General features: G+C 41.5%; 1 protein-coding gene across 6 annotated transcripts in view; it reads right to left on the bottom strand.

Moving 5' to 3' along the window:
• The window catches only part of MRTFB (myocardin related transcription factor B), a 285,293-nt gene that overhangs the window by 30,780 nt on the left and 230,483 nt on the right, over nt 1-24,030 (bottom strand). For all 6 annotated transcript variants that reach the window (XM_063430294.1, XM_063430295.1, XM_063430298.1 and 3 more), the window contains 4 exons: nt 23,292-23,453; nt 22,322-22,491; nt 5,834-5,962; nt 266-513 (listed from right to left, as the gene is read on the bottom strand). In XM_063430294.1, coding sequence (XP_063286364.1) covers nt 266-513; nt 5,834-5,962; nt 22,322-22,491; nt 23,292-23,453 — 709 coding nt within the window. The remainder of the gene's footprint in view (nt 1-265; nt 514-5,833; nt 5,963-22,321; nt 22,492-23,291; nt 23,454-24,030) is intronic.

Genomic DNA, 24,030 nt, shown 5'->3' with positions numbered 1-24,030 from the left:
TTCTTTTTTCCTTTTAAAGCCAACCCTCACACTGTGCTATCTGCATGTGTTAAGAGAATACAATATTTTTTTAACCCTGTAAAGACACACGACGTGTGACATGTCATGATTCCCTTTTATTCCAGAAGTTTGGTCCTTAAGGGGTTAAACAAAGCATGTGAACATGAGAAGGATACGGGGATCATTTCTCTGCAAGGGGTTAATCTGCACTAATTCTAGGAATAAATAACTAAAGCATTGCAGATGGCAATAAATCATTACGTACTTGAGTGGAGCAGGAAGGATTGTCTGATAATTGTAGTGTTGCTGCTGTTGGCTCAGAATTTGCAGCTGAAGGAAGAGTTGCTGCTGTTGCAGGAGACGGGCGTAATTGGAATCCATTTCAGGTTCTATCTTTTCTCCTTTCTGGTCTGGTGGTATATACTGGTGGTACTTCAGCTTCTTTACCCGTGGCTTGGGATCCTTGGACTTTTTACTGCGAGATTTGTCACTTGCACTCTTGGGCTGGCTTTGCTGCATGGACAGGGGACATAAAGCAAAGATATGTGAACTGTTTATATTTACAAGCCAAACGTGTGCTACTGTGAATCTGAATTGGTTAACACACATCCCTGTGCATGGACAAAATGGAGAGACCAAATCAGAAAGAAATATTGACTAAAGTGCAAATTGTCAAGAATTCAAAGTTATATTGAATTTTTTGACCAAAATAGATGAATTGAAATCATAGCTGGGAACATTTCCCATTTGGCTCTTTTAGTCTACTATGTAAAATTCATATTTAGTGAATAACTCTACAAAGCTACATTCATTCCTGGAAACAGGAAACAGAAGCAACTGAATCTGCACTCACAAATGTACTATACTTCAATCTAAAGCTCCATCTTTTGGCTAAATAAAATCGTACTTCTGGTAGCTGGGCCTGTGGGTCTTCACAACACAAATTGGAGTTAGATAAAAAAAAAAAAATAATAATTCTCTCCAATTAATATCTTTTTTACTACAATACATTTTACAGTAGCAGACATGTAACCATAAAAATATATGAAATGGAAACCTAGGTCCTAATCTCCTCTTTTCTACATGTAGATGCTACAATTATTTCCTGGAATCACCAGGAATTAGTTCCTGGTCAAATCAAAAGCAGTTTAATAGTTTGCCTAAAGTTGTATTTGTAGCTGTGTTGTAGACTTAAAGGACCACTATAGTGCCAGGAAAACATACTCGTTTTCCTGGCACTATAGTGCCCTGAGGGTGCCCCCACCCTCAGGGTCCCCCTCCCGCCCGGCTCTGGAAAGGGGAAAAGGGGTAAAACTTACCTTTTTCCAGTGCTGGGCAGGGAGCTCTCTGCCTCCGATCCTCAGCCGTTCCGCCCCGTCGGCTGAATGCGCACGCGCGGCAAGAGCTGCTCGCGCATTCAGCCGGTCGCATAGGAAAGCATTTACAATGCTTTCCTATGGACGCTTGCGTGCTCTCACTGTGATTTTCACAGTGAGAATCACGCAAGCGCCTCTAGCGGCTGTCAGTGAGACAGCCACTAGAGGCTTTGGGGGAAGGCTTAACCCATTTATAAACATAGCAGTTTCTCAGAAACTGCTATGTTTATAAAGAAATGGGTTAACCCTAGCTTGACCTGGCACCCAGACCACTTCATTAAGCTGAAGTGGTCTGGGTGCCTAGAGTGGTCCTTTAAATGGACAATGCTCCACCCCCTCTCCTCCCCCCAAAAATGCATTCTTCATTGATATCTGTAGCGGGACCTGTTCCTAGTGTCCTGTTCCCAGGTTCAGACAACACTCAGCCCTGGAGGCTCTCTGTCTTTACCAGGACTTTTCCACTATTTTCTTCTCCCTGCAAGCTGGAACAGCAGACGCAGGGGTTAAAATCTTCTGCCCCTCCAGTAAAAGGACGACAAAAAGTTTGGAGGTTTACACACTGGCATCTCACCAGGCTGAGTCACACTCTTTAATGATTACAGCTTCTTTTAAGCACAGACCTCCGCAGAGGGGTCTGCATTCCACACAATACACTTCCCTTACTCCCCGACAGGAGGGGGTTGGGTTACAGATGGCCATCTCCCGCCTTAGGGCGGGAATGTAATGTGATGTACACAGGAATACACTTTACATCACATTACATTCAGGGGAGGTTACACTTTAAGTGGCTGGTTTTGCCACAGATAGGAATAGCAATGCAGTAATAGCAAGATACATACAAGGACATTCTGTAAGTGTATGAGATTTGCAGAAGCTGCAAATCTCGTCTGCAGCCTTTGTAAGTCCTCCCCTTCTTCCCCAGCACAGACGTTCCGTAACTGTCCAATCGCAAACTTCCGAAAGCAGCTCAATGAGAAGCAGGTGCTCTGGGCAATTGTCTGTCTCTTCAGTTAAGATCAACTGAGCTAAGCTACCAGGAAATGCACGGACCAGCTTTCTGATGAACAGCCAGTGGAGTGTGAGAAGATTAATTAAAAAGTGCAAAATTCTACTGAAATCTACACTTTCTGTAAAACAAAGAAATATATATTTTTTTTTTTTTTACACAAAGCATTTCAATAAAGCTAAAGTGCAATTCTACAAAGATAGCGGGGAAATTAATTTTGCATGCATGTCTTTTATTATAATCTCTTTGTACACACAAAGCTCACATGTGAATTGAAAAAAAAGTATATTAAAACTGTGCTAGCAAAAAGATTCCTACATTTCGAGTTTTAGTTCAATTTAAAAAATGCATCTTTAAAATGTCTGCCTTTATTTTTATTCTCTTTCTACCAGCTCCTGTCACCACTTTTTGCACCAATTACCGGTATGTGTAGCTCTCGCACTTAGTGAAACATCGTTTCTATATGCAGAGTGTTCTAGGGATGTAACATGGATTGTGAATGCACTCTCTGAACCTCATTCATGAAGCCCCGCCTCTTTAACGGAGAGAAAATGAAATTGATTTTCCCTCCGTACCTGGCACGCCCTGTTACTTCTACAGTGAATAAATAGGAAATAGTGTCCTGGAAATGCTTTGCTTTCATGGGGTTTTTTGGGGGTTTCCAAATGTTTTCTGCGTGTATTCTACATCCATGTTATCACCTGCAGCGTATAAGTTGCCTTTTAGCTATATTGTTTATTGTGCAAATGTAATGAAAACAGAATGCACACTCATTTGAACATGGCCGTAATGCTGTTATTGTCAACTCTTCAGCTGTTCAGCTTCTGCACATTGTTGTGAAAACTGTTGGCATGATTAAATAAAATAATACCTTATTATGGTGCACAGACTTAGGACTGGTGAAACAAATATACAGCTATATAGCAATTAATAAATACTTCATATTTCTGCTTTGCAAATAATGCTATTCTCTGCCAAACACAATCCTATTAACATGTCTATGCTCCATACTCCTATGTCAAGGCCACTCTAGCCTAGGAGAACTAGAGGAAGCAGAACAGTGTACGGAAAGCAGATGTTTTAAACCACTAAGGCTCAAACAATAACCATTACCATCACTAATTATTTTCAGTAAGTCTAAAGGAAAAAATAAAAGCATGAAAGAAGACTGTGGCATGCCCCTTTATAGTTCCTGTTGATCGCATTTTCACATGAACGAAAAGAGGAATATGGTTTTTCAGAAGAGTCTTGCAATATGCAATAGTAGCTCTGAAGGTTTCCCAACAAACATATATTTCTTTACTTCTCACTAGAGACTAGACTGCTGACAGCAACATCAAAGACGGTGACACTCCAGCATCACCATCTGCACAGCAAACTGGCAATCTGGGAATGCTTATGGGCAGTAATCTTAACAAAGGTCCCAGTAACCTCATGCTGTACAAAACCAGCAGTGATTTCACTTTCCCCCCTCCCAAAAATAACAAATGAGCAAGGTACCTGGAATTCTTATCTGCAGACCAAACCAGCTGCCCCAGCTCGCTGCATACCTCTCTAAAACCTTGTAAGCTTTATATAAATGCCGTCTTTACTCTAAAGCTAAATATCCACTTTCTGTTTTTGCTTGACTTGCTATTCCACTATATTAGTTGTTGACACCAGAATGACCACTTGTAAGTAACTTATTAATTACCACTGATGCAATTTACTAGAACTGTCATCTCTTACACGTAACAACTTGGTTGTAAATGCATGCCACATGTTTTATTGCTGTTAACATAATTTACAAGATGGTTTTAGAAGAGGGCATATATAATATGTTGTTTAGATAGTTGTCCTTTTCAAATTAAATAATGTTAAGTAATAGAGGAACATGGAAAAGAATGACGGTTGTAATGATGAAATTATTGCAAGAGAAAGTGTGCTTAAACCCACTACCCCTCCCCAAAAAACATGTATACAAGAAAGACTTGCATGTGATAGTGTTTTGTTAACTAAACCCAGCTGACTTCCAAATTACAACACACATTTAATAAATAAATAAAAACAAAAAACAAACCCAAATCAAGAACACATCACAAACAAAAAAGTTACATTCTGGAGATAGGTGGTATATAAAGTGTGGAATTATCAGAATAATTTCATTACAAAACTAGCCTTTTCTCTAATAGGTGAGATATAGCAACCTTTAACACTAATCTCTGTAGATTAAAATAAAATTTTTTACAGGCTGAGCAGGACGGGACCAATACCTTAGAAAAAATCTAAAGAGTCACAAGATTACCCATTAACCACATAGGTTCCATGGCTTCCAATGTCTAGTAATTTCCTAGTTTTCACCTAAACATGAAGCCTTTATAGCTCCCAGCGTCCTCATGTTGATATGCCATACAAAGTCAGCCTTTTATGCTCTGACCCAGTCTGGCCATAGGGCATTCTGTGAAAATGTCTGGTAGGCTGGGCAAGTACGCAGGCTGCTGTCCATCTCTCACCCTTTCCTGCAGGAAGTCCACACTGTCTTATGTTTTGTTCAGCCTAGGCACTTTGTGCAAATTACAGCCAAACCAGCTCTTTCTCTGTCACTGTAACGCCTGTATCTGCCTCGAACATCCGCTCTGGGCTCTCCACATTTCACAAATACAGGAAAAGAGCTGGTGTGGTTGCAACCCACACAAATAAGTCATGGTGGGCAAAACTTTGTACATGTATACTAGCAGTATACATACAGCAGGCATAGGAGATAGAAGAGCTACAGTTGTTCACTTGTATGTGTCTTTCTACAATATTGTAAAGCGCTACATAAATTGTTGGCACTATATAAATGTCAATAATATTAATACTCTTAATATAAGTCTACATGTGCATGTCTACATGAATGAGTGACGGTAAGCATGGGTCTATATTACCGTATGCCTACATGTGTGAGTGACTGTATGTATAGGTGTCTGTAAAGGTGTCTAAACCCTGTGCTTTGGATGACCATGTACCTATTTAGGTAGGACCACTTATTTTTGGTATTGCCAGTGAAGCACGTGGTGTCACGGGTCCATTTCTTTAGGGTTGCCCAATTCATGTCCTAATTTTATATCTCCCTGTATTAGGAGGTAAGTGTGTGTGTGTGTATGTATGTATGTATGTATGTATGTATGTATGTATGTATGCATGTGCAGAAGTCACTTTTCATTTAAACGCTTGGGCATTTATGTTCTCAGTCCAGCCCTGTTTCTGCTGCATGGTTTGTTATTGGGACATAACAGGTCAATCCTCTTTAAAAAATAAAGCATAGCAATAGGTTAAAAAAAAATGTCTCAGCCATTATGTAATCAGTAACCATACTCAGAAATTTTAAACAGTAGGTTTCTGTATAATGTCACACTTGTTAAATTGGCATCCAGAGTTGTTTAACAACTAAATAAATAAATGAATAATAACAGTGAAAATGCATGATTACCTTTACCAGTGTTGGCCCAGGCTTTGGGACGGTGGTGGTTACAGGAGAACGTACAATAACGTCAGGAGTAGGCAGAGGAGTAGGTGCCAGTTTGAATAAGTCAGTAAGGGGAGAACTTATAGGTTGGCACTGTAAATAAAACAAAACTGCATTAATACCAATAACAAGGTGTTTTGTTCTTGAGATACAAAAAAAAATACATGTGCACATACAAAGTTAATACACATTTCAAAACCAAATTCAGCAAGACAGATCTACAAGTTACTACCAACGACAAATCATGACATATTTTAGATAAGTGCACAGCAGCAAAATATGTGCAAAGAAAACAAATAAAAAATACCACTCTACATAAAGTGAAGTTCACAGCAAAACAAAGAGCAAAAAAATTATCAATATTTGTAGCATTCAGGTAGGTGCTCCTAGCAGACTGATGTCTATATGCAGTCTATAAACTCATTATCCAATAAACCTGTAGTTTAGGAGATAACATCAGATGAACTACTAGACTAGTAGAAATAGGTAATGATTTTAAAAATCGATCAAATGGGAGATTTTTTAATTCTGGGTGCCTTTCACCCAGATGTTTGTGCATCACCCATCATACATCAAATTAAACATTGCAAAAAAGTCTGTGAGTGCCATCCCCTGGTAGTTGTCAAATATTAGGACACTTTCTGTGCTATGAATCCAACGGGACTATTTGCTAATTTCTTGCCTGGTGCTGTTTATGCATATGCCTGCGCCAATCTCCACCCAAACAAATTACCGGTACTTGGACAACCAAATTAGGAAACAAAGATTCCCCAAATTACATCAAAAGTCAGGAGGTGGATTGCAAACATTTTAAGAAAAAGATAAAAAAAATAAAAAAAACAACAACTTTAAGCAGGAGAGAGACTAGGGTCTTTTGCATCTTAACCAGTACAATAAGCTGTAGTGATTATGGTGCTCGGATAGTCCCCAATCTCACGCATACTGAAACGTACTAAAGACATATTAAAAAAAAAACTTTATTCTGCCAGAAACACTAATGTCAATCCAGCCTGTTGCCAACAAAGAATAAAATAAAAACAAGTAAACAACCCCCCCATTAAAGTTACATTAAATTCTCTGGTTGCATAGCATCAATAAAAAAAAATACACAATAAGTAAAACTAACAACAAATCAGAGCTCTCAATTGCTAATAAATAAAAGTGATTTGGAAGATGAATATGCTAAATCAAACAAACAAAAAATGCTGAAAAAGTACACACAGACATTTAAAAAGCGCAAAGCAAGAAGTGCCAGCAACTGAACTGGTTAATAAAGGAATGGTCATTAAGCTGTGTATTACATTAATTACAACCACATCTTTTGTATGTTACTGAACTAATCCCCATATGAGAACAAAACGATCTGGTATCGAGTTGTCAACATAGTGTTCAGAGTATGAAGAGAGATCTCTTGGAAGCACTATGGGGTCTGGATGCTGGCTCCAGGCCATTCTTATGTTGAAGGAAAGTAGTAATCTTTGCCAGAGGTTGTCGAACTAAAAGAAAAGTTTGCCAGGCGCGCGTGTGGCGGTGAGCGGCATTCCAAGGTTTCCATTTCACAACCAACAAAGGTGTAATTAGAAAGAAGCCCTGGCATATTTTTATTTTAATCATAGATTGCCCATAATCACTTTTCACAAACGGCTTTCACCATACTAGCATAGTTAAACTCCAGAGCTACATCACGACCTCCATAATCTCTTAGTTCAAATACAATCTGCCTAAAAAATAAAACAAATACAATTAAATATTGTTGTTACAAACTGGTTTTTGTCTTGCCTCTGGAATTTGTACCAGGAGAATTGAGACATCTCCTGTAGCTGCCAAAACAGGCCCAGCCTGGCATCATGTATAAATCTGGAATATCCGTGGGCCATGCATGCAATATGTGAATACGCACTCAACATCAATGGAAGGATATCTTTGCATGAGATTGAGTGTGGTATTAAAGAACAAGATTCTTAAAGCTCTCTCAGTGTTAGTACCCAGAGAGAAATGTGTTTAAATATACATCTGATGCACACATTAACTCCTGTACAGACATCAATAACTTTAACTGCAGTAAAGGAAATAGAAATATCACCACTGCAAAGGTGACAATTCCTCTTAAAACGTGCCTTTACAGTCCCTGTGCACCCAGTCAACCTGATGCAGCTAATCTTAATTATTCAAAATAAGTGATTTCACCCAATGACAGAAAAAAAAATGGTCAGACCATATTTGAGTTCTGTATTCTTCCCCTATAATTGTAAAATATCCACATTAAGAGGTGTGTATATATAAGCAAAATATTATTACAGCACTTCATTTTTACTCAAAGGGCCTCTTGGCTAACAATTTACTACTATTGAGAATGTTCACTAACGGCACTGTGTGTTTTGCCAAACACCAATTTATAGGTCTTTGAGGTTGCAGAGGTAAAAGACCAGGAGTGGACGCCTGATATAAATAATTCAAACTGTTTATTTTAGTAGACATTCCAAGAGAGTCATTCACCCTGAAAGACATTGAAATCATCAGACACTGCTTACCCCTATCTTAATCAATCCCTCAGAGCAGGTCAATTTTTTTAAACATAAAAAATATCCATAAAAATGGCTTATTTAATACTGCTTTAATTAGAGAGAATGTTCTGGGTACTTAATGTAATAACGGTCGCTGACCAAAACAACTAATTGCACCAATTAAAAAGCTGGCAGTCGTTCAATATCAGACTCTTTTACATAAAGCAACAAGGTCACTGAAATGGGTTTTTTTTTTTGTGTGTTTGTGTTTTTTGAGTTATAAGGAAGTCTGACACTTAATTGAGAATGTATTTATTATTGAAAAATTTAGTAGATGTCCCCCTCAAATTAAAACATGCATGCACTTTTTTTCTCTCCACGTTTTTCTTTTGGGGGTGATATAAATAAATCAATTCCAAAAGCTGCTGATCTAAAAGCCCTGGCCCTCTTTGTGCCACACAATATACCAATCGGAGGCTTCTCATTGAGAACCCTATGTGCTGGAGTGCAAGGATGTGTGTGCACACGATCAAGGCTTTACTGAGCTTCTCAATGAGCTGTAACACAGGTAACTGAGAACAGGGGAAGGCTGGTGCGAGCTATTCCAGCGCGCCTGTTTCTTCCATTAGCTCCACAGAAGTAAAGAAAACCTATCTGACAGACAGCCAGGGAGATGCTTCTACCTGATTTTGTACAGAAATTGGCAGTTTTCTGTCTCAAATATGACAGACTCCAGACACAGAAAGCACTTCGGCAAGCTTAGGCGCTTTAGATGATGTCACTCCCTGTTATCAAAACATTTGTACCTAGCTATCCATACCAGTTGGCTTAAAGGAAAATTCCCTGCACGCTAGCTAGGTATCTTACTTACAGTACATTGTAAGTAAGATACTTAGGGGAGCACCAGGGCACTCCAGAAACCATAACCACTACAGCACTCTGTGTTGTTATTATTAGTATATAAATATATCGCCAACTTATTCCACAGCGAAGTGTTTTTTTTTGCTGGTGCATATTTTATTGCTAGTGTCAGTTCATAGCACAGGGTGCAGCAGAACCGATTAAGCAGTTTTGAGGGGCTATAAAAAAATGAACTGAGGTATAAAGAGAAAAACTGTTTATTTCCTAATTCAGCAGTAAATACCATCTTATATTCATTACATTTTTAAAATAATGTCCTCGAGAAGGTGACCATTAGCAGCAACACACTGTGTTAACTTCTTCCATAATCTGCTCCCTTAGCTCTGGTAGAGTGTGAGGACAATGTTTGAACATGTTTTCCTTCAGATATACCCAAAGAAAAAATATTGCAAATGCTCAAATCTGGAGACCGCGCTGGCCACCCCCACATCACCCCTCAGAGAGACCAGACGTCCGGGAAACATTTGTGTGGATGTGTGGGTCCCTGTTGGGGCCAGAACTCCCCCAATTCCTCCTCTTCAACAATCTCTTCCATTCTGGGCTGCAGAACGTTCAGAATTTGCAGTCATGCCTTCCTCCTCAAAAAAAGTACGGGCCTATCACTCCGAATTGTGATATGGCACACCACACTGTTAGTTTAGGGGCATGTAGCAGTCTTTTATGAATCATTCGGGGGTTATTTTGAGCCCAGGAGTGGAAATTTTGCTTATTCACAGTTCACAGTTGAGATGAAAATGTGCCTCGTCGCTACTGAAGAAAGCTGCTGCGGAAGGGATCTGTGCAAGCATTTGCTCACATAGATTTCTGCGATTGGCGTTCATCTTGTAGGGATGAAACTGCAAATCTAAATGAAGAATCCTCCTCAGGCTGCGATCTGACATTCCCAAAGCAACAGCATGCTTTCAAGCAGAACGTCCTGGCGACTGCTCAATTGCTGCTCTCAACAGCTGCACTGTGGTGGAATCTCGGTAAAAATAAATTTAGTAGGCCGAGATTACCACGTGGCATGTGTACGTGCATATGCTGACGTATCGATCAGTTGGTTGCACGAGGCAAGATACGATCAGTAGTGTACGGAGCATGTGCAAGAATACAGGATATAGTATTCCCCCTCCTCCATTGTGCTGGACAAGCCATGCGGTCAAACAGGAAGTTAATTCTCATTTGTGTTGATTGGTCAAGGGAATGTGCGGGTGGAGCTTAATATGGGAGGAGTTATATGCCTATATAAGGAGCCTGCACTATTGTCCGGGGCTCAGACTTTGCTGTATTTTGGTGACGCTAGTCCCTCTGAGTCCCGATCGGTGATCCAATAAAGAATCTCTTCCTTCCTGAAGAAACCTGTGTCCATCTCTCTGTGCTTGGCTTCCGTCAGTTTCTCCGGTATCATTTGGTGCATTGGCCGGGAAGCTCATCGTTCAACGGTAGCTGAGAGGCAGAGGCGTGAGACGGTCTATCTTTGCCCACGTTCTCTACGGCTGCACCCCTGAACTTCTGCGTGGACCTCCCTTCGTCTCGGCGCCACTGGTCTGTTGTCCAGGAGATCATCGGCCTCTACGTGAGAAGTGCTGGGGTGTCCCCGTCGATGAGTGTGAACTCAGGTTCAGGAACGAGGAGGTAAGACAACTGCTGTTTTAGACGGCAGGACCCGCTAGGGGTATACCGATTATGCGGTAGGCCCAAAGGGGTTTTTGAATCTGTATCTGCCCCCTCTGTCGGAGGGAAGGAGCGAAGGCGCACCGCTCGATCGAACGCTCTTTAGTCAGACCGTTTGATTTGGTTAGTCAGGCAGGGCGCTCTGGTGTAAAATAAGCCCTAGCCGGACACCGGTGTCTTGTCTAGACTAGCGTTCTAGGGTGTATATTTTGTTCGCTAGGTCGGAGGGACCGGGAGACTAAGCGGCGTCTGTGTAAATCCGGTTCGCTAGTTCTCATCCTATCTGGGCTAAGTGGGAAGGCGTGTAAATTTGGAACCCACTAGACTTTTGATAGTACGACTAAGAGGCGTCTGTGTAAATTCGGTCCTCTAGCTCGTTGTATAGTGCGACTAAGAGGCGTCTGTGTAAATTCGGTTCTCTAGCTCGCTATATATGTGGTGATTGGGCAGTGTGGCTAACCAAAACGTATGTAGATTGTTTTTAGGTAGTCCATTCAAGGTACTGGCCAATAGTTTAGTTGGGAATTGTAAATGTGTTAGCGATTGTTTAGTAAAGTGTATATCTTGTTAGATAGCGCGAGCTCAGCCGTCTAGCGAGAGTGTTAATAGTGTGTTGCTGTATTATAGTGCACGGTACCATAACCCTGTATATTTACTGACATTGTATAATAAGTACTAATCATTGTCGTCCATTGCATGTTTAACACCATAACCACTAATAATTGTATTGTGACCTTAACTTGTGCTTTGACCTATGCTAACCGTACTGTAACCGCTATTTGTAAAAGACGATGTTACTGGGGTGTGTTATAGACGGGTAATTCGTATATAGAGAATTATAGCGTGGGTGACTGTACAGTTACGCCAAAGGGCATAATATTGATTATATAGTGACTGGTGTAACAGCTGTGTGTGTACGGGAATTCCCTGAGTGTTTATTGTTATTGTGTACGTTTCACTTGGTAACCGTACCACGTGGTGCTGTTGCCAGAGGAAACGGGTGTGATTGTTGAATAGTACGCGTGTATAGTATTCGTTGTCGACGACGTTCCATTGTTAAATATGGGTGCGTCGCAGTCAACGATTCCGGATCCCTTAGGATGTATGGTTAAGAATTTTAAAAAGGGATTCAAAGTTTGTGATTTTGGGGTAAAGATGTCTCCTGTACGTTTGGTCACTTTGTGTACTAGGGAGTGGCCTACTTTGGTTGCGGCATGGCCGCCACGTGGCAGTTTGGATCCAACTCTGGTACAACGCTTACACGTGGCTGTATCAGGTAGGCCTGAACTTTACGGCCAGTTTCCTTATATTGACTGTTGGAGACAGGCCGTAAATGACTCGCCAAAATGGCTCCAGACATGCCACGAGGAGCAGTGTCGCCTCATGGTAGCTAGGACTTGTTCGTCCACTAGGACTGGTGTTAGGCCCATTTTGGACACGCCCCCTGAGTCCGAGATCCCTTTGCCGCCCCCTTACTTTCCGTTAAGAGGAAGTGACGCAAACGCAGGAAGTCCTGCACCCCTCCCCTCATTACCCTCATCCACTTCCGCTTCCTCCTCCAGTACAGGATCCACCCCCCCTCGTACTAAATCTCCCCTTCCGGAACCAGAACCCACCCCCATTAAAAACGAATATCCTGATTTGGCGCCACTTCAGACTTCCGGTCAAGCTTCATCTAGCTCGGCTCGAAGTGTTCTATTTACCACCTTTTCCCAAAACCAACCTCCCACATCCCCATACCCTATCTCTCCCCGACCGGAACCCATGACTGACGCCTCTCTACGTAGCCCCATCCAAACCCGACAGTTGACTGGTGCCCAACAATTAAAGCACTATCAGATGCCTCTTCGCCTAAATCCCGGGTCAGCTTATATCGATGCCGCAGGTCAAATGGCACACGCTGACCCAGTCTTCGTATATGTCCCATTTACCACTACCGACCTTTTAAACTGGAAGACCCATAATTCCTCGTATACTGAGAAACCACAAGCCATGACTGATCTGTTCACCTCAATAGTACAGACGCATAATCCGACATGGGCTGATTGCCAGCAGTTACTAATGACTTTATTTAACAATGAGGAAAGGACAAGAATAAATCAAGCAGCCATTAAAGCATTAGAAGATAGAGCCCGTGCTTTGAACCAAGCTAATCCAGCAGCATGGGCCGCAACACATTATCCCAATACCGATCCCGATTGGAACGTAAATGGTGCTGATATGGTTCAACTCAGAGCCTATAGAGACGCTATAATTGCTGGCATGAAAGCAGGAGGAAAGAAAGCCATTAATATGTCGAAGACAGTTGAGGTGATTCAGAAAAGCGATGAAGCGCCCAGTGTCTTTTATGACCGATTATTGGAGGCGTACCGCTTGTACACCCCCTTTAATCCGGAAGACGCAGACAATTCCCGAATGGTTAACTCCGCCTTTGTCAGCCAAGCATACGGAGATATTAAGCGCAAGCTACAAAAGTTAGAAGGGTTTGCAGGTATGTCCATCACCCAACTAATGGAGGTAGCAAATAAGGTCTATATGAATAGGGATACAGAAAGTAAGAAAGAGGAAGAGCGCAAGATGCGTAAAAAGGCTGATATGCTAGCGGTAGCGATCGCAGGTGTAGATAGACGGGGCCCAGATAGAGGCGATAATAGATGGAATGAGGAACCTCTAAGTAAAAATCAGTGCGCTTACTGTAGGGAAGAAGGGCATTGGAGAAATGAGTGCCCGCGAAGGGAACAGTCTGAGAGAGACAGACCTAGGACAGGTTACGGAAACTTTAGAGGCAGAGCGAGAGGTAGAGGAGGCCCCGGAGGGAGTAATGGTTATAGAGGGAGTAATGGGAACAGAGGAAGTGTTAGGGAAGACAGGTATATTCCAGCAGCGCAAAGGTCCCGCGATAGAGAAGGTAGGGACTTCGTAGGATTGGCTGACACGGTCATGGAGGACTATTGATACCGACCGGGCTCCATCCCCCTTGGTCGAGCGGAGCCTATGGTCGATGTATCAATAGGGGGGAAAAGGAGTGCGTTCATGATCGACACTGGTGCTGAACATTCAGTGGTGACTAATCTAGTTGCTCCTCCATCTGGAAGGACTATTACTGTGATAGGAGCAACTGGAAGAAGTGCTGAAAAACCGGTTCTTAAAAGTCGACTCTGTACATTGGGAGGCCACGTAGTAAAACACCAATTCCTTTATATGCCTGAATGTCCAGTCCAATTGCTGGGACGTGATATGCTATCAAAATTACAAGCGCAGATTACGTTCCTACCAAATGGAACAACATCCTTGAAGTTTAATGGACCTTCAGGTATTATGACTTTATCCGTACCAAAGGAAGAAGAGTGGCGACTTTATACAGTGTTGACTAGCCAAAACCCTAGGAGTGATGAGACATTGTTTAACATACCAGGAGTTTGGGCAGAGAACAACCCACCAGGACTGGCCCGCAATATTCCACCTATAAAAATTGAACTGAAACTTGGGGTTTATCCAGTGAGCCTAAGACAATACCACATCCCACAGAAGGCTAAGAAGAACATCCAATCCTATCTGGATAAGTTCATACGGTATGGTATCCTAAAATTCTGTACTTCCCCCTGGAACACCCCATTGCTGCCTGTTCAAAAGCCCGGTACAGATGAGTATCGACCTGTGCAGGACTTGAGAGCAGTCAATGATGCGGTTGTTAGTATACATCCAGTTGTACCCAATCCATATAACCTGCTTGCTTTAATTCCGGGCGGGGCTACTTATTTCACAGTCTTAGATCTCAAAGATGCCTTCTTTTGCCTCCGAATTGCCGCAGAAAGTCAATGTATTTTCGCTTTCCAATGGGAGAACGCTGTAACGGGCTCAAAACGCCAAATGACTTGGACAAGACTGCCCCAAGGGTTTAAAAATTCACCTACCCTATTTGGCTCAGCCCTAAGTCAAGATCTACTGGATTTCGAGTCCATCCCAGGAGAGTGTGTCTTGTTACAATATGTAGATGACTTGTTGATAGCAGCAGTTACAAAAGAAATCTGTCAGCAAGCGACGCACGATCTACTACACATTCTCTGGAAGGCAGGATACAAGGTGTCTAGAAAGAAGGCTCAGTTGTGTTTGCCAACTGTCAAGTATCTAGGATTCCATATCTCTGAAGGTCAAAGGATTATGGGGCCAGAGAGAAAAGAAGCTGTCTGCCAAATACCAATACCCAAGAATAGAAGACAAGTGTGAGAATTCTTGGGGGCAGCAGGCTTCTGTAGGATATGGATTCCCAGCTATGCGATACTGGCAAAACCTCTGTACGCAGCCATCAAAGGTACAGAGCACGACCCCTTCTTATGGACCCAAGAACAGCAAACGGCATTTGAAGATGTGAAGAAGGCTTTGATGAGTGCCCCAGCATTAGGTCTACCTGATCACACACGACCATTCTACCTGTACGTACATGAGCAAAGAAGAATGGCTGTGGGAGTATTGACACAGTACTTGGGATCATGGCAAAGACCTGTTGCCTACATGTCTAAGCAACTGGATGCAGTGGCCAGCGGACTTCCACCTTGTCTAAGAGCCGTAGCTGCAGCCGCCCTGCTAGTAGCTGAAGCCGATAAACTCACTCTGGGTCAAGAACTTTATGTACGAGTCCCACATGCAGTACAGACGTTGTTGGATTACAAAGGAAATCATTGGTTTAGTAACAGCCGTATGACCAAGTATCAAGCAATGTTGTGTGAAAACCCAAGAGTGCATTTAGAGACTGTAAACACCTTAAATCCAGCTACCCTTTTGCCACAACCTACTGAAAGTCAACATGATTGTTTGGAAGTAATGGATGAAGTATTCTCAAGTAGACCAGATCTTCGTGATTTTCCCATCCAGAACCCCGATGTTCAATATTACACCGACGGCAGTAGTTATGTGAAAGAAGGGATCCGCTATGCAGGATATGCAGTGACAACAATAGACAAGGTGATAGAAGCTCGGCCACTGGCGAAAGGAACATCAGCACAAAAGGCAGAATTAATAGCACTAACACGAGCGTTACAATTGGCTGAAGGTTTAAGAGTGAATATCTATACGGACTCTAAGTATGCGTTTTTAACCACTCATGCCCACGGAGCTTTGTATAAAGAAAGAGGACTACTGAATTCAGAAGGCAAAGAAATCAAGTACGCAGCCGAAATCCTACAACTATTGGAAGCAGTGTGGGAGCCGAAAGAGGTCGGTATCATACATTGTCGAGCGCATCTGAGAGGAGATGGTGATGTAACCAAGGGAAATCGGATGGCAGATAGTGCAGCTAAGCGTGCTGCTGAATCAGGAAGACAGGAGTATGTGGGGCATATAGCTGCTCTTATACCAACTCCACTGTCCCAATGGACTCCAGTTTATACAGCTCAAGAAGAGGAGTGGTTAAAGACTGAACCGGGAAAGTATCTGGAGAACAAGTGGTATCAGCTAGAAGATGGAAGAATAGTTATACCAGCATCGCTAGCGGTAGAAATTGTCCAAAATTATCACAACGGGACACATTCTGGGAGAGACAGTACTGAAGAATCTCTTAGAAAACATTTCTACATACCAAGATTGTCCAACTTGACTCAGGCCATTGTACGCAGATGTGTAACGTGTGCTAAGAATAATGCAAGACAAGGACCAGTAAAACCACCAGGAGTCCAGTTTATGGGGGGACTCCCCATGTCCGATCTACAAATAGACTTTACAGTGATGCCTAAATCGGGCGGACATCGTTACCTGCTGGTAATTGTGTGCACCTATTCAGGCTGGGTAGAAGCATGTCCTACTCGTACAGAGAAAGCAGGAGAAGTTGTGAGATTCCTGCTACGAGAAATAATACCCCGATATGGACTACCCTGTTCTATAGGATCGGACAATGGTCCAGCTTTTGTTCACCAGTGCCTACAACAACTGACTCATATGCTTGGTATAAAGTGGAGGCTTCATACTGCATATAGACCCCAGAGTTCTGGTAAGGTAGAGAAAATGAATAGAACTATAAAGAACCAGTTGGCTAAAATGTGTCAGGAAACCCAACTTAAGTGGAACGTTCTCTTACCTATAGCTCTATTGCGAATCCGCAGTACCCCTACCAGAAGGATGGGCCTCTCTCCTTTTGAAATTATGTATGGGCGACCACCTCCCGTACTTGGTAACTTAAGGGGGGACTTGAGTCAGTTGGGAGAAGGAATTACCCGGCAGCAGGTTGTAGAGTTGGGTAAGACTATGGAGGAGGTACAGAAATGGGTACAAGATAGATTACATGTGAATATTTATCCCCCTGTTCATAGTTATCATCCAGGAGACCAAGTGTGGATCAAAGAGTGGAATAATGTACCGTTAGGGCCCAAGTGGAGAGGTCCTTATGTTGTTCTTTTGTCTACCCCTACAGCGATAAAAGTAGCAGAAGTGACTCCGTGGATACATCACTCCAGGGTTAAACCAGCAGCAGTCGATTCTTGGCAAGTTACAGCAGATCCAGAGAATCCCTGCAAGATCCGGTTAAAACGCACTACTCAGTCGGAGTAACGAGGAATTATTGTGGATTACAAATTTTATTGTTACAGGTGTGAGTGAGAAGGCCATAATAAAGCCTGTCCGCTTACCATCACATAGTGTATAAGCCAGGAAAGTCTCGAAGGGACACCTGTGAAGACGAGCAGAACTCCATTCCCTGCAGCCCTCACATCCTGGAAGCTGAGGTTCCATCGCACGGACGAAGACTGAGGATGACGGCGAAAGATGTGCTTTTGATTGTGTTTATTTATATGTGTTTTTATATTCAGGAAGGTAGAGGTACCGACACTCCTAGCTGTGAGGTATGCATTAAGACTACGAGAACAGGTAACCATATTTCCCAAACCCTAATTTGGCATTCACAATACGAGTGTAAAGGAGATGTATCGAGATGTAGATACTTAAATATAGACTATAGTGTGTGCCATTTAGGAGTAGGAGAACCTAAGTGCTTCAGTCCGGAGTATCAACCTCGTACAATTTGGTTGACTCTCAGGAATGGAGATCCTCAGGGGACCCTAATTAATAAGACGGTATTAGAATCCGTACATTCTTCGGGTGTTCTGCTATTTGATGCGTGCAAAGCGATATCGAGTGGTAGAAAGCCGTGGAATGTATGTGGGGATCTTAGATGGGAGAGGACGTATGGGTCTAATGATAAATATATTTGTCCCAGTAGTAAAAATAAATATGTGAGTCCTAGATGCCCAAATAAAGACTATAACTTTTGTCCATATTGGTCTTGTGTGGGGTGGGCGACTTGGGGACAGACAGTAGACAAAGACATGATAGTGACTAAGTTGCCGACTAGCCCTTATTGTAAGTCTATGGAATGCAACCCAGTCCATATACTCATTAATAACCCCGACAAGTTCTTAGATAAGTATGGAAATTTATTTGGGTTTCAAATATACGGGACGGGTTTAGATCCTGGGACATTATTGTTTATAGGAATAGAGACTGATACGGTATCCTCCCAGACTCATCAAGTATACCATTCCTTTTACGAAGAGATGAGTATAGATAATAAGATCCCCCATAACGCTAAGAACCTGTTCATCGATCTAGCTGAAAGTATTGCCGGTAGTCTTAATGTTACCAACTGCTGTGTGTGTGGAGGTACTAACATGGGAGACCAATGGCCTTGGGAAGCAAAGGAGGTAATGTCCGGTTCTGAGGCAGTTGACCAATTAATATCTACACAAGCCGATTATCATATGAGTGTTAGAGGTAAATCTGAGTGGAGATTAAAGACCTCCATCATAGGTTATGTTTGCATAGCAAGGAAAGGAATAATGTATAACACTTCTGTAGGAGAATTAACTTGTCTAGGGCAAAAAGCTTATGATGATGATACAAAGAATACAACTTGGTGGTCGGCTTCAAATGTCTCAGAACCATCTAACCCGTTTGCTAGATATGCCAATTTAAAGGACGTGTGGTTTGATCTATCCATCACATCTACCTGGAGAGCCCCAGCAAATTTGTACTGGATCTGTGGTAAGAAAGCCTATTCGGAGCTGCCACAGGACTGGGAAGGGGCATGTGTGTTGGGTATGCTCAAACCATCCTTCTTCTTGTTACCGATTGAAACAGGTGAGACTTTAGGTGTTAAAGTGTATGATGTGAATCATAGGAAGAAAAGGGGACCCATAGAGATAGGTACCTGGGAAGATAATGAATGGCCTCCCCAGCGTATCATAGATTATTATGGGCCAGCCACGTGGGCTGAGGATGGTACTTTTGGTTATAGAACCCCTATTTATATGCTCAACCGTATTATAAGATTACAGGCGGTGGTTGAGATTATCACAAATGAGACATCACAGGCGCTCAATCTTCTAGCGAAGCATAACACCAGGATGAGGACAGCAGTCTACCAAAATAGATTAGCTTTGGATTACCTTTTGGCAGTAGAGGGAGGTGTATGTGGGAAGTTTAACCTAAGCAATTGCTGTCTTCAAATAGATGACGAAGGGCAAGCAATAGCTGAGCTTACTAGCCATATGGTTAAACTAGCGCATGTGCCTACTCAGGTATGGAAAGGGTACAATCCAAGTAGTTGGTTTGGTAGCTGGTATGAGTGGTTTGGAGGGCTTAAGGCAGTGGTAGGTGGAGTCCTACTGATTTTACTGTTGTGTCTACTCCTACCGTGTCTTATACCCTTAGTAGTTAGGTCTGTGCAAAGCCTGATAGGAAGTATAGCAGAGAGGAAGGCTGCTGCACAGATAATGGCGATTTATAAGTATAAGGCTTTAGATCAGGGAGAACCAATGCAGGAAGATGAGTGTTAAAAGATTCACATCATAAGATAAGTCTGGTCTGGTTCAAGGTAACTTGCGGTGTAAGCAAACCAAGGTTAAGTGATGCCTCAAGTAATTGTAAAATATCAAGAGGCATCAAAGGGGGGAATGTGGTGGAATCTCGGTAAAAATAAATTTAGTAGGCCGAGATTACCACGTGGCATGTGTACGTGCATATGCTGACGTATCGATCAGTTGGTTGCACGAGGCAAGATACGATCAGTAGTGTACGGAGCATGTGCAAGAATACAGGATATAGTATTCCCCCTCCTCCATTGTGCTGGACAAGCCATGCGGTCAAACAGGAAGTTAATTCTCATTTGTGTTGATTGGTCAAGGGAATGTGCGGGTGGAGCTTAATATGGGAGGAGTTATATGCCTATATAAGGAGCCTGCACTATTGTCCGGGGCTCAGACTTTGCTGTATTTTGGTGACGCTAGTCCCTCTGAGTCCCGATCGGTGATCCAATAAAGAATCTCTTCCTTCCTGAAGAAACCTGTGTCCATCTCTCTGTGCTTGGCTTCCGTCAGTTTCTCCGGTATCAGCACATCTTCCGGTGTTCTTATGGACCTGCGTCGGCCATGTGTACCTCTTCTAAGCGTGGTACCAGTTTCCTCCAACCGCCTAACCCAGGACCGAATTGTGTTCGCATTTGGAACGCTGTTGATGTGCGGAATGTTGAACCGACGCCAAAAAGCTCTTTGCGTCACGATCACAGACTGGTTGTTTTCTAAACACGCCCGCATGGCAAAGCCTCAATGTACTCCGGTCCAAACCATATTGGCTACTGAAATGGTGTGATGGACGGAACACAATGAGACCAGATGCACCTGCCTCCCCCCACCACAGCCCGAGCATTGACCCCTCAAAACTGCTTAATCTGTTCTTCTGCAACCTGTACATAGTAATAATACTCCATAATAATAATACAAGCTTTGTGAAACAAAATCCCTTCCAAATGTAATAATCAAACATTTTTAGATTTCAATGCCCAAATCCACTAATGGCAGGGGTATCTAATCAGTAAGTCTTACGTGCTGTTGGTCAGCCAAGATTAAATTTTTTAAATAACCCCCAAATCCTAGTAGAACATTATATATTGACACAGGCAATAAACACACGCAGGCAGGAAGTTGAAATACCTTGGAGAAAGTACCCACTATGAATGCACAGCAGAGTTATGGTAAAACGCAGCATTTTGATGGATAGCAGACTTTTTAAACAGACTGCGTAATGGCTCAGTCTTTCCAGGGAAAAACAAGGTTAATTGTTAAATAAAGTTATGAATGGTAGGCTTCCTCTGTCAATCCTGCTCTTTCCTGGAACTCTTTGTGCATCCATATATGTATTGGTATTTGGATTTGTATACTTATTAATGTGTCTGGAATTTTTCTTACACTGCATCTCAGCTTTATCAGAGCACTAAAAAGGTATTCTCCTATATTTTGTCTCCACTAACTGGGCAAGCTTATAGTATTACTTAGAGAGGGATACAGTGTATTACGTATTGCTGAATGGAAGCTTAATTTAGGTCAGCATTAGAAACATAAACCACTGGTTGACGCAGAAGAATGTAGTGAAGTAACTAAAAGCTAAATGCAATCCTGCAATAATTGCTCTACACACTGTCTTAGAGCAAAGCATTGTCCACATTTCAAGGAAATGGTGCAAGTTACAAAAAAAAGCTGGGAAGTTACTAATATGCTAGGTGTCTATGCTAGAGATAGAATGCATTTAGTTAGAAATCTAGAAAGATCAGAAGAGCTTCCTTTATGTCTTTGCATCTGCATTGGTAATATTAAAGTACCAACATTTTCTTATGCAGCACTGTTCAATGTAGAACGCAGAAGTAGAGCTGCTGCAAGGGTTGCTATAGTTTGTGTTACAAAATTTATTTGAGCTTTTTAAATTACAATGGATATTTCTCACTTACAAAAACAAATGCAATGTTTTTTTTCCCCAATAAACATTTAACCGTAGTAAATTGAAACCCAAATTACAAAACAAGACAGAAAGTGAAGATTTGGAAATCTTGGCTATTTAAGCCTAAACTTTAGATTTCGGCTGTCAATTCATTAGAATTCAGTATTTAGTTAATAAACCACAGCTAGATTTATTCACTAAACAGTGACTTGTGATAAGCTGAAAATAAATTGAAACAGTTAGGTGAAAACAGCAAACTGGATAAATTCTTAAATTCAGCCTTTCCCCCCAAACTTTGCTAGTTTAGTTTAGTTTTTGCCATTTGGTTTTTAGTTCACCACAATTCAATGTTTAGTGGAACAATCTGAGCATATTTACAATAATCAGAGGAAGACTAGAAAGAAGGCAGCCACCCAGGTTTTAGCTGAACCATTAATAATAAGGAAAAAAAACTGCACCCTTTGCACACAAAATTCTTTAAAATGGTTCAAATAGAACAAAGCAAATCGACCACCATTAGTAACATAACCTCTCGTACTCCTTTTACGGTCACTGGACAATAGACACACTCATTTTGCATGGAAAGCTTTAATAGCAAATTCAGTTTATGATCTACCTGAATGGTAGTGTTTGACATAGGAGAAGATGAATCACTAGCTTTCATTTCTCCAGGAGAGGCTGCTGAGCTTTGAGATTCTTGGCTTGCTGGCTGCTCTGGGGACAATGCATCACTGCTGTCTTCGTCAAATGAAAAAGCATCTGCGGTTTCAGGGTAGGTTGTTTGACCTGAGTGAAGAAAAAAATATATATATTTTGAATGCACATTCAAGAACAGATAAAGCTTAAGAGCCCACCTTATGGGATTTTACCGCTTGGGTGTGGGGGGCATTCTAAAACTGTGTTAAGTTCCCCTGTGCCATTACAGAGGAAAACACTCCACGTTATCAAACATATCACTTCCAAAAGGTAAGATTAAAAATTGATTAAAAATTCCAGGCAGGTTTTACTCTGTATGAGAGAGTCAGTAAACCAAGGGATCACTGTAGGCTTTATCAGCAAGGTATAACTGAAATCCATCAATACATTACAAGGTAAAAACAATGCCTCAAAAGTGCAAGTAAAAAAGGAACCATTTATCAGTTCTTATGAGAGCCTCTATAAGTATCAAACCACTACAGCGCATTTTAATGATTATGGTGCAAGGTTTCGGGCGCACTCTCTGTTTTCTATCAAATGCGTTTTACTTCTTAAATAAAATAAAAAACATTACCCTACCTCAAAAACAAAACAAAACAAAACAAATAATCAAAGTTCTCCCAGCATTTACTGCCTCTGCAACTGCCAAGGTTTTAGTCATTATCGGATATCAGATAACGCTTTTTCATTTCATTGTCTTTTTTAACTGAGAGATTGGAATTCGGTTTCTTGCCCCTAAACTGTGCACTCCAATAAAATAGTAACCTCAGAAATTATCAATTAAACCTCAAATCACACGGTTGGTTTAGTATTTGTGACTATACAGATTCCAAAGACAAGTTAAGCTACATTCTTACATATGCTGACAACACCATCACCTATGCACTTGCCTGTAATGGCTTCTTTAACACTCGAGTCAACTGGTAGGATGTTCTTTTCAACCAATTCCATAGGACCAGGCCTCTGCGCAATCTTTTCATTGAGGTCATCTGCAAGCCTGGCCCGTTTTAGTTTCATCTGAGTAGCTTGAAGTGAGGGTTCAGCCAGTGTCTCTATAATGGGAGGAAAATGTACGATATAAACTGATTAATGGACACTTCAACCATGTAGAATATAATTTATTATTTTAATTATTAAATCTGTTACAATGGTACACAAAAAAATGAAAATAAAAAGCCAATTGCTTAATAAAAGAACACCAATCTATAATTTAAACAGATTATAACAATTTAGGTCAAATTCTCCTTACATTGAAAGCATGTTGAATGAGAGGATGTATATACGGACATGCATGAATGTATACATATGAATTTTTTTTTTGTCCACTTTTCAATTACATTTCTCCAGGAAGTCTCCATTTTGTTCAATTTCATTGCATGAGATGGTTATTATTCTGTTACTGTATTTGTGCATGAAATAATTCCTGCTAGCTTATTGATGCTTAAAATTCATTTATGGACATAGTATGAAAAGTGCATTTGCTTGGCAATCCATTGTTAAATTGCACCACTGCCTCGGTAATCTATTCTTAAACTGGAATATATTAACATCGATTAAAAGGTATCCAATATCCAACTGCATTGAGGAAGGCCTGCTCTGCTACAATAAACAATGCATTGCATGTAACCA

The sequence above is a fragment of the Pelobates fuscus genome, chromosome 8 (assembly GCF_036172605.1).
Source record: "Pelobates fuscus isolate aPelFus1 chromosome 8, aPelFus1.pri, whole genome shotgun sequence".
Lineage (NCBI taxonomy): Eukaryota > Metazoa > Chordata > Amphibia > Anura > Pelobatidae > Pelobates > Pelobates fuscus.
Note: the sequence above shows the minus strand (reverse complement) of the source record. Positions and strands in the feature narration are given on the sequence as shown.